At 50.9% G+C, this 16,427-nt stretch overlaps 1 protein-coding gene across 2 annotated transcripts in view; it reads left to right on the top strand.

The window, feature by feature from the left end:
- The window catches only part of RAD50 (RAD50 double strand break repair protein), a 507,735-nt gene that overhangs the window by 334,210 nt on the left and 157,098 nt on the right, over positions 1 to 16,427 (top strand). For both annotated transcript variants that reach the window (XM_078653096.1, XM_078653097.1), the window contains exon 22: positions 2,740 to 2,964. In XM_078653096.1, coding sequence (XP_078509222.1) covers positions 2,740 to 2,964 — 225 coding nt within the window. The remainder of the gene's footprint in view (positions 1 to 2,739; positions 2,965 to 16,427) is intronic.

Raw genomic sequence — 16,427 nt, 5'->3', positions numbered from 1 at the left:
GTACATTATTTCTTCGAGAACGCCCTTCCTGGTCGTCCAGCTTGTCCTGTAGAAGCCTGGTGACTTTTTCCATACGTTCCATGGCTATTTGCAGCTCCGATGTGTCTTCTACAAGAGATTTCGTGACTACCTCTACCTGGGATACCCTTTCAGTCATTTTTTGGAAGTCCGCCCGTAGCAGCGTAACCTCAGAGGAGATGGAGCCTACTGTAGTTTTGACGTCTGAGAGGGTTCTCATAATGTCCTCCAGCGTCACTTTCTTGGTCCCTTCCTGTTCTTGAGTAGTGCCCGTGGAGTTTCGCCCAGTACTTTGCGATTGTCCGTGCTGGAATAGGCAAACTTATCCAATTTAGCCTGGGTTGATCCACTCCTGGTTCCTTTGCCCGTCATGGCTCGGGGTTTGCGGATAATGGTTTGGTTCCGGTCTGTACCGCAGTCAGTGTTTTGCGACGACCTTTGTCCCGTCGGCGTTGGCCAGGGAAGAGCGGACTGGCGTGGGCCCCGCGACCTTGTGGGCACGGAAGAGCGTCCCTCTCTGAGTATTGTACCTTTTGGTGGCAGGGGTGTCTAGCACGCCTCGGACAATCCGGTTACTAAAGAGCCTTCCGCCGCGTACCTGTCGATGTACCACAGACCCCTCTCCAGTCTCGCCAATCCCTTGAGGTACGAATCCTCCGGGCTGCCTCTGTCAGGTAGGTCGCTAAACAGGTTGGGGCGACTGCGGTTCTCAGCGCCGCTATTCTGCGCGTCAAGTGCGCCGCGTCGCAACCCGTCTCCAGTCGTGCCCCGAGCAGGGACGACTTCGTTAATCCTCTTGCTGGGCTTTCCGAGCTGGGTCAAGTCAGTTTCTGCATAGCCAGGTGGAATGCCTTGCAGGGTATTGGTAGCACCACTGGTGGGTCACACACGGTTCCGATTTCACAGGCCTGGCTGGAGTCCTACCAGAGTTCTTCCCGCTTGGCGTCCCCCCCGCTGCTCCCCTTCTGGGTCAGGGCTGCTGTTGCCACTGGGTCAGGACGATCGTTCCTAACCCCTCCGGTGCTCAGCCTTGTGCGGTCACTGTGTCCTGCGGGACCCCGGGGGCATCTGCACTCACCGCCGTAGGCCAGCGTCACATGGGATCGGCCGCGCCGCTGTAGAGGGTGAACGGGGCTCTCGTCGCGGCCGCACTCCTTCCAGCGCAGTTATTCCGATCAGATCGCCCCCCGTCTGGGTGCCGTATAGTCGTGCGGGGTGCTGCCGGCCGCCCGGTCTCCCGCCTGTATCCGCAGTCGCCGGCTTTCTTCGGCAGCAGTCTTCAGGTGCTGGTAGGTGTGTCTGCTGGTCCACGTCTCGGCGGTATCTCAGAAGGTCCTCCCAGTGTTTCCGTCGCACGGCCGATTGTTTCTGTGTTCCGGTCAGGGTGCAGGGGAGTGCCTCCAAAATCAAGCCGGCCCGGCCTCACTTCCGCCGGGACCGGACAGTCACGCAAGGTCGATGCTCTCCTCCGGTCGCAGGCCCAAGTTCGCCAGTGCGGGATTAGGCAGTTCCCAGCCTCCGTTTTTCGCCAGGGTTGGGCCGGATGGCGCCGCTTCGGATCCGGACCCGATTACCGCCGCTTCGGGTGAGTAGTTTAACGGATTAGTGTGCCGGATTGTTAATTAGGCCGCAGTGCCCTCGGGAGCTCTCACACTATGCTGCCGCCATGCTTGGCTGCTAGCCACGCCCCCCCCATTTTGCTATTTTTTTTTTTTTAAGTGCCATGTGGCACACATACATGCCCTCAGGGCATGAATATGCGCCACATGTGCACACGTGCTCATTTCAGACGTGCATCAGAGTGTCCTCATGACACCCTTGCACCCTTGAAATTGCATTCTAACTTTGCGATTCTCTAATTGCTAATCGCAAATTGAGGATGTCTTCCCATTCACTCTTATGGACCTCCTAGCCCATAGGAATGAATGGCAAGGTATTCCTTACTTGCGAATCTCAATTTGCGATTCGCAAATAAGGAATATGTAGGATTCGCTAAATTTTTTGCAAATCGCACATAAATTGCATTTTGTGTTTCTCTAATTGCGATTCTCTAAAAATCGCAATTTGAGAATCGCAAAATGATTTCTTCATACGTATGCCCCCCAGTTTTATAAGTCTTTGAAGGATGAAAGTCTGAGTTGAACATAGTATGTGAACGTCGTACCAGATTTCAGCAGTTATGGCCAAATCCTTGAAGAGTGGGTGTTTTGTAGGGCTGTCACTCTGCAGTGGAAGCGAGGGCCATTTGGCCCTACACCTAATCCCTGTTAGTTGTGTCAGTCTTGCTGCTTAGAGTCTTGCTAGACTACCTTCGTGATTTGCAAATGCACCTGTTTACGAGCAGTTGAATGGGTGACCTCTTAAGAGATGTGGGTATTGTTTTCTTAATAATTGACAAGTGTGATAAATGTATTACTGTCCTTTAGGTATTTGCAGGCGCACAGTGTCTGAACGAACACATGGTTCTCAGTTTCTCCTTCATGTTACCATTAGTGAAAATATTGAATGACATTAGCGACGACTGTACTTCATTTAACTCATGCCATCAAATCGGTGCTGTGTCGATATAATTTGCTGCAGTGACCACCACACTGTAATCCCATGCTAAACGTTGCAGTTACCCAGTCCCCAAAAGTTACAATAGTATTTAGTTTCTAGTTACTAGTTCTTTTGACCCATGCAATTTTAATTATTTTTTGTTTGCTGCTTCCCTGTTTGCAGTGAATTTCGTCAGCTGGAAGATAAAATAGAAAACTTGAAAAGAAACCACAGCCTGGCACTCGGGAGACAGAAAGGTTTTGAGGAGGAAATCATTCGATTTAAGAAGGAGCTGCGGGAGCCGCAGTACAAAGATGCGGAGGAGAAGTACAGAGAAATGATGATTGTGATGAGGACCACAGAGCTGGTTAACAAGGACCTAGATATCTATTACAAGACCCTGGATCAGTGAGTAACACCAACTCCTCTCTATTCCTCATAAAAGCACAGCAAAATGTATCTGCTTTCCCAGCGTGTACAAGGTGGGACGCTCTTCTTGCAGAGTATTTTTTACAAGTGTGAATATTTTAGGGCTGGAGGTACCATGTTAATCTGTTTGTGTTCACTTGCAACGTTGATTCAGTAGTGGTGTAAGGACACCTGCACACAATAAGCAACATTGATCTGCAGAAGTGGGGAAAAGATCGAAAGTCGAGGCATTATGTACTACAGTGTGAAGGAGTCTCAGTTGTGAGCAGAAGTATTTGGAGCTTTCTTTTGCTTCTGTGTTCCAGAAGCATGGTTTGAAATCAAACTTATTTGACAAGTGGACTGATGACATCTAACTATTTTGCTGCAGGTGGGGTGCTGGAGGGTTTATAATTTGGCTCGTAGTACCAATCACTCCTCTAGCCCCACGCATATCCTACATACTATAAATATGATTCTGAATCTGCTCAGTAATTTTCTTAACAAGGAAATCCTCCCCTGTTGAAACATTGAAAGGAGTCAGGTTAGTTGCACTTATTAGGTTTCTGCAGTTTTATCGGTTCAAGTCCAAGGTACAGTCTTGAAGAAATTCCAGTACTCTAACTTTCTTTGTTATGAATACTGGACAATTCACTTTTCTGTCGACATCATCAGTAGGGCAACTGTCTGTTTTGGCATATTTTCAGTAGTCCACATAAGTTCTGCTATCGGCATGATACCCTTACAATGCAGCTTTTACTTCATGGGACTTTACATAGCAGGTACATTTTTGATTACTTTACATCACAGTATTTTACTTCACAAGTTACAATATGTTTGAGGCACATGTGGCTGTAGAAACACATGCTTTCCATACTCCAGCCATCTATTGTTGGGTCTAGATGTGTGCAAGTTGTTTTTCTTTGAAGAAGTCTTTAGAGTCACAAATTTGAGTGGATCTTCCTCTTGCTGATAATGCACCGACTACATTGTTAGATTGCTTTCTTTCTGCCATCGGGTTTAGATGTTGTGTGCCTTCGCTCTCGTGTTAGAGTGTTAGGGTGCTCTTTTCGTTTCGCACTACACTTTCACCTGCATCGGTATTGTTTTGATCGCGCTCTCCTATTCTGCATATCATGCTATATCGCTCGTCGAGTCGACGCGCTTCCACTGCGGCTCACACAGGGCCTGGCCCTTCGAGGTCATCTTACTCAGTCTCCATTTTTTTTTTTTAAACAAAATTTTTATTGCTTTATGCATAGAGAAGACGGCAATATGACAAAAGAACATCATTAAATCCATCCCCTTAAAACCACTATCACACAACAATTACAGGTACAGTGGAGTCTGCATTGGCCCCAAGTGGCGCGAAGATCGGCCGCAAATGTCCAGATGACTGGGTCATAAGTTCAGAAAGGCAGCAGCCCACGACTCTGTCAATCATCCCCCACTCACCCCCAAATCCGAATCCACAACTCTTAAAAACCCCGCAAACCTCCCCCACCCGTGCAAACCAGGAAACCAACCCCCCGAAGCCCATGTCCCGCAGCCCTACCCCCCCACCCTCCCCAGGCGTGTCGGAGTACAACCCGTGCAACCTGGAACCCATCATCGGTCGTTCTAGCCAGAAGCAGGCCATCAGACGTAGGCAGAAAGTATCAACGGTCGTCACGTGAGAGGGGTAGCAATCCAGGGTGTAGATTCTCAACCAATGGCAGCCCACATTATGCTACCGGGGGAACAGGGCTTCGTGCGGGGGATTCTTCGTTGTCAGCTTCCGTGAGTGTGAGTTCCAAGACCAATCTTTCCCAGGCCCGTGCCCTCTCCAAAGCTGGCTCATTGCCTGATCTAAGTGCCAATTGCAACCGGACCTCCCCTTCGCAGCGGGCCCATTTACTGAGTTCCGCCTTCCACCGCTCTACTGCGGGACCCCTAGTCGCCTTCCACTGGGAAGTTATGGTACGCTTCGCTAGGAGCAGCCCCAGGTCCAAAAATTTGCTAGTAATTTTGTTCTTTGAGGTGTGTGGAAAACAATGTAGTACGCAGTGTGCCATTGAGGGCTGTAAATCCCGTTCAGTAACCTCCCGTAAGAGTTCCACCACCCCCTGCCAAAAGGAGCCCAACGCCGGACAGGACCAGAACATGTGTTGGAAATCAGCCAACTCCGCCGGACAGCGCGGGCAGGCCACTGAGTGGGGCGGGAAATATTTATGTAATTTATCAGGGGTCAAGTACGCCCTGTGAAGGATATAAAATGCACCAGCTGAAACCTCGCGTTGCGCGTCCCTTTCCAAGCCCTTTCCACAATACCAGCCCACGCTGCATCAGGGATCTCTGTCGCTAAGTCCGCCTCCCACTTCACCTTCAGAGCTAGGAGTGGGGTCAAGGCCTCCTCAGTCATACGTTGATAAAGGCATGTGATAGCCTTGATGGTCCCCGCAGCCACTACCACATACTGACATCCCATGGCCACAGGCGGCTCGGTCATACCCAACCCCCAATGCTTACGGATTGTTGCTGATAGCGCCGCATGGACTAGGAAGTCTCTTCCAGGCAGTTCAAATCGGTCTCTCAGAAGGTCAAAGGGCAACAACGCGCCATTCTCATACAAGTCACCAATGGTCGCCAACCCCTGCTGTTCCCAGGTTCCCAAGCGTCTCCATGTGCCCCCATGTGGGAGCGCCCTACACATTTTGAGTGGGATCTCGGGCGCATACGGGACGTTTATACCCCCCCTACGCAGGTATCTATGACAACATTTCCTGGCTGTGGAGAATTCCTGGGAGAGGTGCAAATCCCCCATCGGGAGGCACAGTACAATCCGAGACAAAACCTGAACAGGCCCCGCCGGCTCACCGGACTCGCCCTCCTCTCTCGTGGCTCTCACTACCCACTGTGTAAGCCACTGCAGCTGAGCCGCTAGGTAATACAACTCATAATCTGGTACCGCCAGCCCTCCCTCCGCACGGGGTCTCAGAAGCGTGCTGTGCGCCACCCTGTGTCTGTCCGATCCCCATAGAAAGCCATTAACCATCGTCCGTAGGTGCCGGAAATAACTAGTCAGAATCCAGATCGGGAGGGTTCGAAAGAAGTAGAGCAATCTCGGCAGGGTCACCATCTTAAGGAGTGCCACTCTCCCCGCCAAAGACAACGGGAGCGTACCCCAGAAATCAAAGTTCGCTCTAGTGTTCCTGATCACCTTCCCTACATTACCCTACAGAATGTCCCTTCCGTCATGGTAGATCGCCGTGCCCAGGTAGTGGAGACATCTCCCCTCCCAGGTCACCCCTTCAGAAGAGTGCGGACATACCCTGCGCTCGCGAGTCGGGAACAGGTACGACTTTGCCCAATTAACTTTGAGCCCAGCCACTGCACTCAGTGATTTCAATAGAGATTTCGCCCACCACAAGGAGTCTGCAGTATCCGCCAAAAACATCAAAAGGTCATCGGTGTACAGCGCAATATGATGCACTTGCCCGTAAATGTCTAATCCCTGGTATGCCTGACCCAACCATAGCCCTCGCCGCCAAAGGCTCCACCGCTATGGCAAACAATAATGGGGAGAAGGGGCAACCCTGACGAGTGCCCTTACCCACGGCACGGAGCCGTCGTATGTTAAGCGCGGTATTGCGGGTCGGAATAAAGCCGGACTGATCCACATGAATTAGTGCAGACATGTGGGGAAGCAAACGCGTCGCCAGTATTTTACTCAAAATTTTATAGTCCAGGTTGAGCATGGACAACGGGCGATACGCCGACCTGTCCCAGAGCTGCTTGCCCGGTTTCAACAGTGGAACAATGATCGCCTCCTCGGTAGTCTCCGGCAATCTGCCTAACCTTTTCGCCTCATTATAAAGCCACGGCAGGCGGAGCGCCAGGAGGTCAATGTAGGTGTGATAAAATTCCGTCGGGAAACCATCCGAGCCTGGAGTTTTGTTTCGTGCCATACTTTTAATGGCTACTCTCACCTCCCTCACCTCTATTTTACCGCCCAGTAATTTTGCATCTTCCTCGTCCAGTTCCGGCAGGTATATCCCTTCCAAAAATCCCCGCAAGTCGACCTCCGATGGTAGTACCCTACTGCGGTGGAGCTCCGTATAATCGTAAAATAGCTCATTAATTCCCTGTTGATCAAACCGGGCTACACCCAAGTGATCCCTTAGTTCCAGGATAGCCGAGCCTCGGCGAGCCGGATTGGCCAACTAGGCCAGTAGTGCTCCCGTCTTGTCCCATTCCGAGTGCGCCCGCATAAGATAGGACTTATAGTCAAAACAGCGGAGACGTTCTACCATGGTCACCGTAACTTCCCTCACCTCCAATAGGGCCTCTTGCTTATCCGGTCGTTCCGGCCGTTCTTTCTCTAGGGAGCGCATTTTCTCATCCTCCCGGTGGATATCATGCTACTGCATGATATCGGGAGTCTTCCGGACTCCCGATACCGTTGTGATGCACCTCCCTCTCACTACAGTTTCAAAGGCATCCCATTCAATGGTGGCTGACCCCGCGGACCACTCATTGAATGAAAATAGTTCTCTAACCTCGAGGCTATCGTGGACCGGAAGACCTGATCGTCAAGCGCCTCTGGGCGCAGTCTCCAGGTGGGGATTCCCGGGTGAGGCTGAGACCTCCGCAGCTGGACTAGTAGCGGGTTATGGTCAGAGACCGTGCGCGTGAGATATTCACTCTGACACACCTCTCCATGTATGTCAGGGGAGCTCAAGAAGGCATCTATGCGAACATGTAATTCGTGGAGGGCGGAAAAGAAAGAATAATCCCTATCTAATGGATGGTGAGCTCTCCATGAGTCAATCACCCCCCACTGTCGCTGGCAAGCAGAACGCGCAAGCGCCAGTTTACCCGCCGGTGCATTTGGTAAAGGGGGATGTGAACGGTCTAAGGCAATGTCGGGCACACAATTAAAGTCCCCTCCAAGGAGCAATGGACCCACCAAGACCGAAGCCAGCTTACGGGACAACGAGGAGAAGAAGGTAGGCTGCTCTACATTCGGGGCATACAAACATCCCACCGTTAAGTCTCTGCCATCCAGTTTCCCCCGCACCACCACATATCTACCCTCTGGGTCAACTAGCTGCATTGTGCATTGGAAGGGAACCCCCGCCCTTATCCATATGCGCACCCCCCTAGCATAGGCCGAGTAGACAGTGTGGTAAACTTGCCCTCTCCATCTCGTTGCAGAGCCTTCCCTTCTTTCGCCAATAGATGCGTTTCCTGTAGGAAGGCGATATGAATACCCGTTCTGATTAAATAACAATGAATCTTGTGCCGTCTATGCATGGTGTGCATCCCCCTAACATTCCATGTGAGACATTTATAGCCTAAGGCGAGTCCCATAGCAGACAACATTGTACTCGATAGTTCCCTCCAGAGAACACCCCGACACGCCCAGGCCCCTTAAAACATACACCAGAAACAAAACGGTCCAAACCTACCCAACTCCCTCTCCCCAGGACAGACATCCAACATGGTAGCCCCATCCAAACCAAGCAAACAAAGCGCAGATCGATTAGATCAGGTCAGGCTAAATGGAACGTCAATTCAAAAAGGTCCGAATGCCCCCTCCCCCCCAAAAGTTCAGATCCAGTCAGCAGGACCCTCCCCTAATATAGCATTATCAAGTATCCGTAACCAACTGCCTCCCGACCCCAGTACCGGTGGTCAAGACTCATCACGCTCCCCAGTACCTTACAGAAGGGTCGTCAATGTCCTTACAGTCCCCTCAACCAAATATTTCATCCGCAGTTTGCGGAGTGACTATCGGTAAGTCGGCCTCCGATAGATCATGGGCACTGCTGAAGCCAGGACTCAAATCGCCAGTCTTGGAGCGATCCGAAGTATTACTGGAGGGGCTGACGTCTCCCTGGCTGATGGCCGCCACCGCCAACACCGCCTTGTTCCGTTCTTGTTGCCATCCAGCAGGGGAGCCAGGTCGTCGCGTCTGCGACACTTCGGTGGAGCGTCGTCGAGGCGAGGTCGCAGGTGAAGCGCCTCCACCAGTCTCTCTCCTGGTTTCTATCCAGTCCCAAGCCGCTTGCGGTGTGATGAAAAAGTGCGTGTCCCCCTCAGCAGTAACTCTCAATCTGGCCGGGAACAACATGGCATAGGACAGCTGCAGTGTCCGTAACTTCCGTTTGACCGTCAAGAATGAGGCTCGCTGTCGTTGGACGTCCCTGGTGAAATCCGGGAAAATCATGACTTTACTGTTGCCAATTTGTAAGTTCTGTAGCTCCCTGGCCTTCTGGAGAATATGATCGCGATCCCGGTAGTGTAGGAGTCATACCACCATCGGGCGTGTTGGGGCCCCAGGCCGAGGCGGGCGAGTTGGAACTCTGTGGGCTCGTTCCAGGGCATAAAATGGAGAGAGCCCTTCCGGTGCCACCTCTGCCCTTAACCAGGTTTCCATGATGGATACTGCATCCTGGCCCTCCTCTCGTTCCGGGACACCCACAATACGGAGGTTATTGCGTATAGAACGCCCTTCGCTGTCCTCAGCCCGGAGCTCCAACACCCGGACTTTCTGCGCCACTTCAGCCAGCGAACTCTTCAGGGCAGCTACCTCATCGGGAATGCCCTTCATGGCCGCTCCGAAGTCGCCACCCGTTCCTTCAACTTCCTGTGGTCATCTTTCAAGAGAGATAGGTCCGAACCTATGGAGTCCATCCGTTTCTCCAGCGCTTCCCTTGAGGCCACGATGGCTTGCATAATGTCACTCAGTGAAGGGTCCCGTGGCTGGGCAAAGCCTCCAGGACAAGACGCTGTCTCTTCCTCCTCCATGGAGGGTCATCGAGTCGCAGCGTCTCAAAGTCCTTCTTTCTATTCCCCCTGACCATCTTGAGTACGAGCTGCAGTTGCCAGGCCCTGCTCCGATCACAGGTATCAAATGAATCCAGTCGGTAGGTAGTACAGGTCGGGCGGGAATCGCCATCGGGCGGGAATCGCATCGGGCCCAGGGCACGTGTAATCGGCGATCCTCAGGGATGGGGCCCGGGCCTTCGCTCCAGTGCTCACCTCAGGTACTGCAATAGTCGTTCCCCAGGCTCTGGGCCACCAGGCCCGCAGAGAAAAGGCAGCAACCCCTCTCACAACTGCACCGCGGACTCCTTCTCAATCAACGTGGCGCTAGGGGAGGCACCAGCGTTGGTCTCCCGCTCCCCTCTCAACTGGTTAGGAAGACTCCTCAGTTTGGGGGGTGCGGGACAGGGTCCTCAACAGGGGAGAACTCCAGGAAGGACCCCCACTCGCAATTCATGGACCAGTGCAAGGCGGTTGACTGCGGGAGTCCAGTGGACAGAGTATGTTCGCGCCCTGCAGCCGACAGGGCCCGCAAATCACGCTAAGGGAGCGGGCCCGTTCACCTCCGCGCCCTACCAGTGCGTCGGCACGGGGCTACCGCCCCGGGACGTGGAACCATGTGTAGGGCCAAGACGAAGCGCAATTCGTGGGCTCGCATCTCCAATGAGGGCTGCTACTGCCGCAGCGCACTCCGTGGCACAGCGCTAGCCCAGTATTCCCAAGCCGGGCCCCAGCCTGGTCGCCGCCTAGCTCTTGGGCTCCAGGGTCCTCAGGCAGAAGATCCTCTAGCACTGCTCCGGTGTCACGAGGGCGCCGCCATCTTGAGGTCAGGCAGGTAACCCACAGTCGCCTCTCCAGCCCTCGGTGCTTCTCTGCAATCTCCTGCGCTGGGGTTCTCTCACCTTCCGCCCGTGTGGCAGGAGCTGTGCCGCTAGCGGAGGGGAGCTCCGGTCAGGCAGCAATTCTCGCGACCCTCGCCGCCATTTTGGGAACCTCTGGGCAGTTCACCGCAGGTGTACTTCCAGAGTCCGTAACTCCGCAGCCAGGGCACCATTCCGCTTGCCCCACCGCTCAGCAGGGGCACGGGTGGCAGCGGTAGGGCCTCCGGAGTCGGGAACCCGGATCAGTGTTCAGGATGGTGACGGGAGAAGGGCGGCCGCGGAGGAGCTCCGAAATCCGCTGCCGTCTACATCGCCGTCCAAGCCACACCCCCATCTTACTCAGTCTCCATCAGGTTCTTCAGAGAATGCTGTGCTGATGATGGAACAGACGCCCTTCCGTTACTGCCCTCGCTGCCATGTGAAATATCCCCAGACTAACTTACTGTGATCTGTGTTTGTTAACGTAATACAGAGAGGCCTATTACTCCTTCTGCTCTAAAAAAAACCCTCCTTGGAGACCACCTAGCATGTCCGCTCAAAATGCAGCAGAGAAGCATCGAGGGTACCCTACATCTTCGGCCCTGATGATATCGGCGAAGAAGAACCAGAATACTTGTCAGACACCCCACAAGGCTTACCTCTGCTTGTGAAGCGATTCCGCAGAGACGACAAGAGCTACCGCCCCTGTACCCACCTGACCCCGTACGGAAGGATGTACCCGGCAGGGATGAGATGGAACCAGGGAAAGGAGCAAAATAAAGATGTGAAGGAGACTTGAGGCAGCGGTTCTTGTAGGACCGTGGTGTCAACTAAGGGAGAGACAAGAGAGACCCAATTAGAAGGAAAACCAGACCCCTCCTCTCTTCCTATGTACACCTCTAAAAACACTCAGGTGAAAGCCAACAGAAAGACTCACCATGGCTTATGAAGACCTTGCAGTCAAGGAAAGTATAGGTGCTCCAGGAAGATAAAGAATGTAAGCGCTCCTGCGCAGTAATAAGAAAAGCAAGGATAAGGCGCGTCAGCGCGCTGCTATGTACCCCCAGAACTGCGCTCCAGCGCGGCAATGTCATGTGAACATAAAGCGCTCCTGTGCGGAAACAATGTACCAATCATAAGCGCTCCAGCGCGGTTTTGTCATGAAAACGAACACGCCCCTGCGCGGGTTTAATAAACAAGGATAAGCGCTCCAGCGCGGTTTTGTTAAGTAAATAATATAGCGCTCCTGCGTGGAAAAATATGTCCCCTACACAAGCGCTCCAGCACGGTTTCACCAAAAACAAACAAGCGCCCCTGCGCAAAGAACGGGTGTTTCCGATGTAGCGGAAACCAAGAATGGACGCGTAGAACCAGGAGTCCTCTGTAAATCCTTCAGCAGGAAGGCGTCTTCGGTCAGGACCTCGAACCAGGATTCCGGCAAAAATCCGAAGCAAAGAGCCGGCGGGAAACACAGAGTTTATGCGAATCCCCCGGAAGTGCTCCGTCGCAGAGGGAGGACCTTCAATGACTAGACCGGTTTTCGGCTTCCACCCGGAAGTGAGGATTTCGGTCTACTGCTCGTGTCTAGAGGTGACTACTGAACGGCAAAGCGCCGTAAACATGACAATACTCTGAAGCATCCATAGTAGAAGAAGAGGCGTTCTCCGTTGAGGGCAGTTCTGGCTCCGACATCAAACTCGACTTCCAAATGCAGTAAGTTAACCCAGCTCAACAGTCTGAGTACGGTACCCCTCTATCCCTCAACACTATGTTGAACACTTGAAGATACACATGGCCCTCTTCTTCAAGAGGACAGCTGTCTGGCCATGGTCAGCACCAACCAACTGTTTCGGACACCCCTCCCTCAGGCTTGTGTTTCGGCGCCAAGCAGAAACCTTCGTGGCCAGCACCTTGGTGCCGAGCCGACAATTGGTGCTGAGAAGTCCGCCAACTTCCACAGCTTCGACACCAAGTGGAACTTTGGCACCAAAGCAATAACAGGGCTCAAATCACAAAGCTTCGAAGCCGGCTCTGAAACAGATACTGGCAAGCCAATAGAGTAGATTCTTAGATAAACTGCAAGAAAAGCTGGACACTTGACAAAGACTGATCCATCTTCAGCCTCATACCGGTGTATCCTAGCCAAGCCTTCGCTCCGATTCCTTCACCATTGAAAAGACAGTTGTCTTTCCAGGAGGCTCTTGACTCACCAATACCACTAAAACAGAAAAAGAAATCGGACAAAGCCACTAGCCCTTTATCTCTCCTTCCACCTCCACCACCATCAGACTCAACCGCTCCACCATAGTCTTTTGGAGATCCCCTAGATATTTCACCTCAAGGGTCCCTGTAAGATCAAACAGGGGGCACAGTGCAAGACATAACACCTTTGGTACACCACCACATAATGACCCCTGGAACGCATATGATATAAGCCTTCAGAGGACACTGACCCAAATTTAGCAGCTTCACACGGAACCCTTAGAAGAGAATTTCCTCTTCGAGACCCTTTCATCTACACATAAGGCCACTCAGTATATACATATGCGCAAGGGCATGTTATGCCATACTGAGGACATTTTTAAAGACCCTATGAGGGCTTGACTAATAACACCCAGGGTCAATAAAAAATGCAGAGACGCCCGCCGCCTGAAAAAGAGAGCGAGAGTATTGATGCGGCGGGTAAAAGGGTTACAGCACAATCTGCCAGCCATTTGCATTTTGCCAAGTCAGTGGGGTTGCTTGTTCGTGGTAGCTGTTATCACTGGGATGAAATGGAGGGCCTGCTCCAATAACAGAAGAGCAAAGGAAAAGAGGACAGGAACTTATCTCAGCTAATATCAAACACCTCTATACGCTGTGCCTTAGACTTTGCTGATAGTGCAGCTAGAGGCAACAATACCAGTATCTTGCTGCGGTGCCATGCAGGACTTCACATTTCTGATTTTAAACCAGAGGTGCAGGAAAGTCTCCTCAATGTACCTGTTGATGAAGAACATCTTTTCAGTCCCCAAGTTTACCAGGACCTAGAAAAGATTAAAAAGGACACAAAGCCAGCGAAATCGATGGGGGCCATTAATACACCTACTCCACGTGGTTCCTTTCGCTTTTCCAGCTATTGTGGAGGTTTCAGGACAACCTCTTCTGGTGCTACACCCCCTACCACGGTAGTCTGAGTCAATATGCCTCACCAAGAGGTTACTATAGAGACTCCTGCAGGGGCAACAATGCCATGAGTAGAAGTATGGGTGAACAATGACTTCCATCTCCTTCCCTCCAACCATGCAACACCTGTGAGTGGATCGATTGCAGTATTTTCTACCCACATGGTAATCAATAACATCAGACTAGTGGGTGTTGGACATTATCCAACATGCTTATTGTCTGGCGTTAAACATAATCAAAAAAAAGGTTGTAATGCGGGAATAAATACATATAAAACAATTCTCCAATGTGATTACCTTAATTAGTCACTGGCAATTTCACATGGCAATCCCCGAAAAAGATGGATCTTTACAGCCAATTTTAGACCTCAGGTCTCTAAACCATCACATCCTGTCAGAGCATTTCTATATAGTCACTGTCCAAGATGTGATCCCACTTCTCAAGTAAGGCGACTTTCGAGCAGCACTTAATCTAAGGTATGCCTATTTTCTTATTCCAATAAATCCTGCACGTCGCAAATACCTCAGATTTCTTATTTCAGATTTCTGATAGTCGGCAGACATTATCAATTCAAGGTCCTCCCATTCAGGGTGACTACTCCACCACGGATGTTCACTAAATGCATAGTAGAGGTAGCAGCACATCTACACAGACAAAACATCCATGTCTTCCCTTGACTGGCTCCTCAAGGCCAATACTCTATCATCTATGCCAGCAACATACTCAAGCTACCATAAATCTGCGTCATCGCTTAGGGTTCACAATCGGTGTCGCCAAATCTCACCTTCAATCTTTAAAGGTTCAACCGTATCTAGGAGCTATCCTAAACACACAAGTGGGACTAGCCTATCACAATACTGTAAGAATCCAGAACTTTCAAATGTTGATTCCTTAGTTCCAACCCAATCAACAGGTTGCCACAGTCATGCGGCTCCTAGGCATGATGGTTTCCTGCATTGCCATAGTACCACATGCCCAACTACACATGCGTCCAGTACAGGAATGTCTAGTGCAACAGTAGTCTCAGGCACAAGGTCAATTGGAAGATCTAGTGTTGATAAACAGCCACACTCATAGCTCTAATAATTGGTGGAACACCAACAGTCTGTTAAAAGGGTGGCCTCTCCTCAACCCTGTTCCCCACATCTTTCTGAAAAGGGACTCATCCCTCACAGGCTGGGGGGCTCACTTAAAACATCTCACAGTACAGGGTCTCTAAGATGCCAAACACCAGAACCTCAACATCAACTACCTAGAGCTTCAAGATGTTCATCTAGCATTGAAAGCATTTCTACCTCCCCTGATCAGCAAGGCTGTCCTATTCCGTACAGACAATATGACAGACATTTACTATTTACAAAAATAGGGCGGGGCACATTCTCTACAGTTGTCCCACCTATCTCAGACCATTTGCTGTTGGGCTCTACATCACAACATTTATCTGTTAGCTGAACAGCTTCTTGGAATAGATAGCGACTTTGCCAACCTCCTCCGCAGGATGCAGCAACAAGCCCACGAGTGGGAACTCCAACCCCCAAGTCCTCCTTCCTTACTTTCACAGGTAGGGATTTCCTAAAAATAGATCTTTTCGCAACCACAGACAACGCAAAATGCCTAGGCTTTTCCTCCAGGTTCTCACTCCCAATGCTCCATGGATAAATTGGTCAGGGATATTTGCCTACACTTTTCCGCCTCTCCCTCTCCTTTTGTTTTTAGTTTCAGAAACGTAGGGAAATACCCCTCATGCTCATACAAGTAGCTTCCACATGGGCTCGACAGCCCTGTTTCACAACACTACTAGACCTCTCAGTAGTTCCCCACAAGAAGTTTCCTTTCAAGATGGAACTTCTCAATCAGAACCATGGAGAAATCAGGCACGCTGATCCCAAGGCATTCAACCAGGCGAATTGCCCCCTGAGGTCATAGAATTTGATTACCTCAGTCTCCCACATGAATGTATGACCATTCTCAAAGAAGCTCTAAGGCATACCACTAGAGCATGCCACACGGCTAAATGGAAAAGATTTCTTGATATTGTAATAATAAACAAATTCATCGATTTAGTGCCACAGTACAAAGCATTGTTTGTTACCTGTTGCATGTACAGCTCTCTTGACTCGCATTCACATCCACATGGTTACCTTTTGCTGCTCTAGCTGCTTATCTGCAAAACAGACAACACATGTCTTTATTCAAAGTACCACTCATTAAAGCCTTAACGGAAGGACCTAAGAGAGTGAATCCACCCCGGTTTCCACTTGCATCTTAATTGAACCTTAACATAGTACTCGCAAGACTTAAGGGTCCTACTTTTGAACTCCTACTAAGTTGCCTCCTTCAATTTCTCTCTTGGAAGGTGACATTTTTAATTGCCATTACCTCACTTGGACGTGTTAGTGAGCTTGAGTCATTAACCTTAGAAGAACCTTTTTTCCAATTTGAGAGACGGGGTGATCCTTCGCACCCGCCCCAAATTCATTCCAAAGGTTGTCTCCCACTTTCACCTCAGTCGATCAAGTTGCCAGTGTTTTTCCCTCAACCAGACTCAGTTGCAGAAAGGGCTCTTCATACATTAGAAGTCAAAAGAGCCCTTTTGTACTACATTCACCGAATTAAACCTTTCTGGAA

Source organism: Lissotriton helveticus, chromosome 7 (genome assembly GCF_964261635.1).
Source record: "Lissotriton helveticus chromosome 7, aLisHel1.1, whole genome shotgun sequence".
NCBI lineage: Eukaryota > Metazoa > Chordata > Amphibia > Caudata > Salamandridae > Lissotriton > Lissotriton helveticus.
This window is presented reverse-complemented; position numbering and strand designations above follow the sequence as displayed.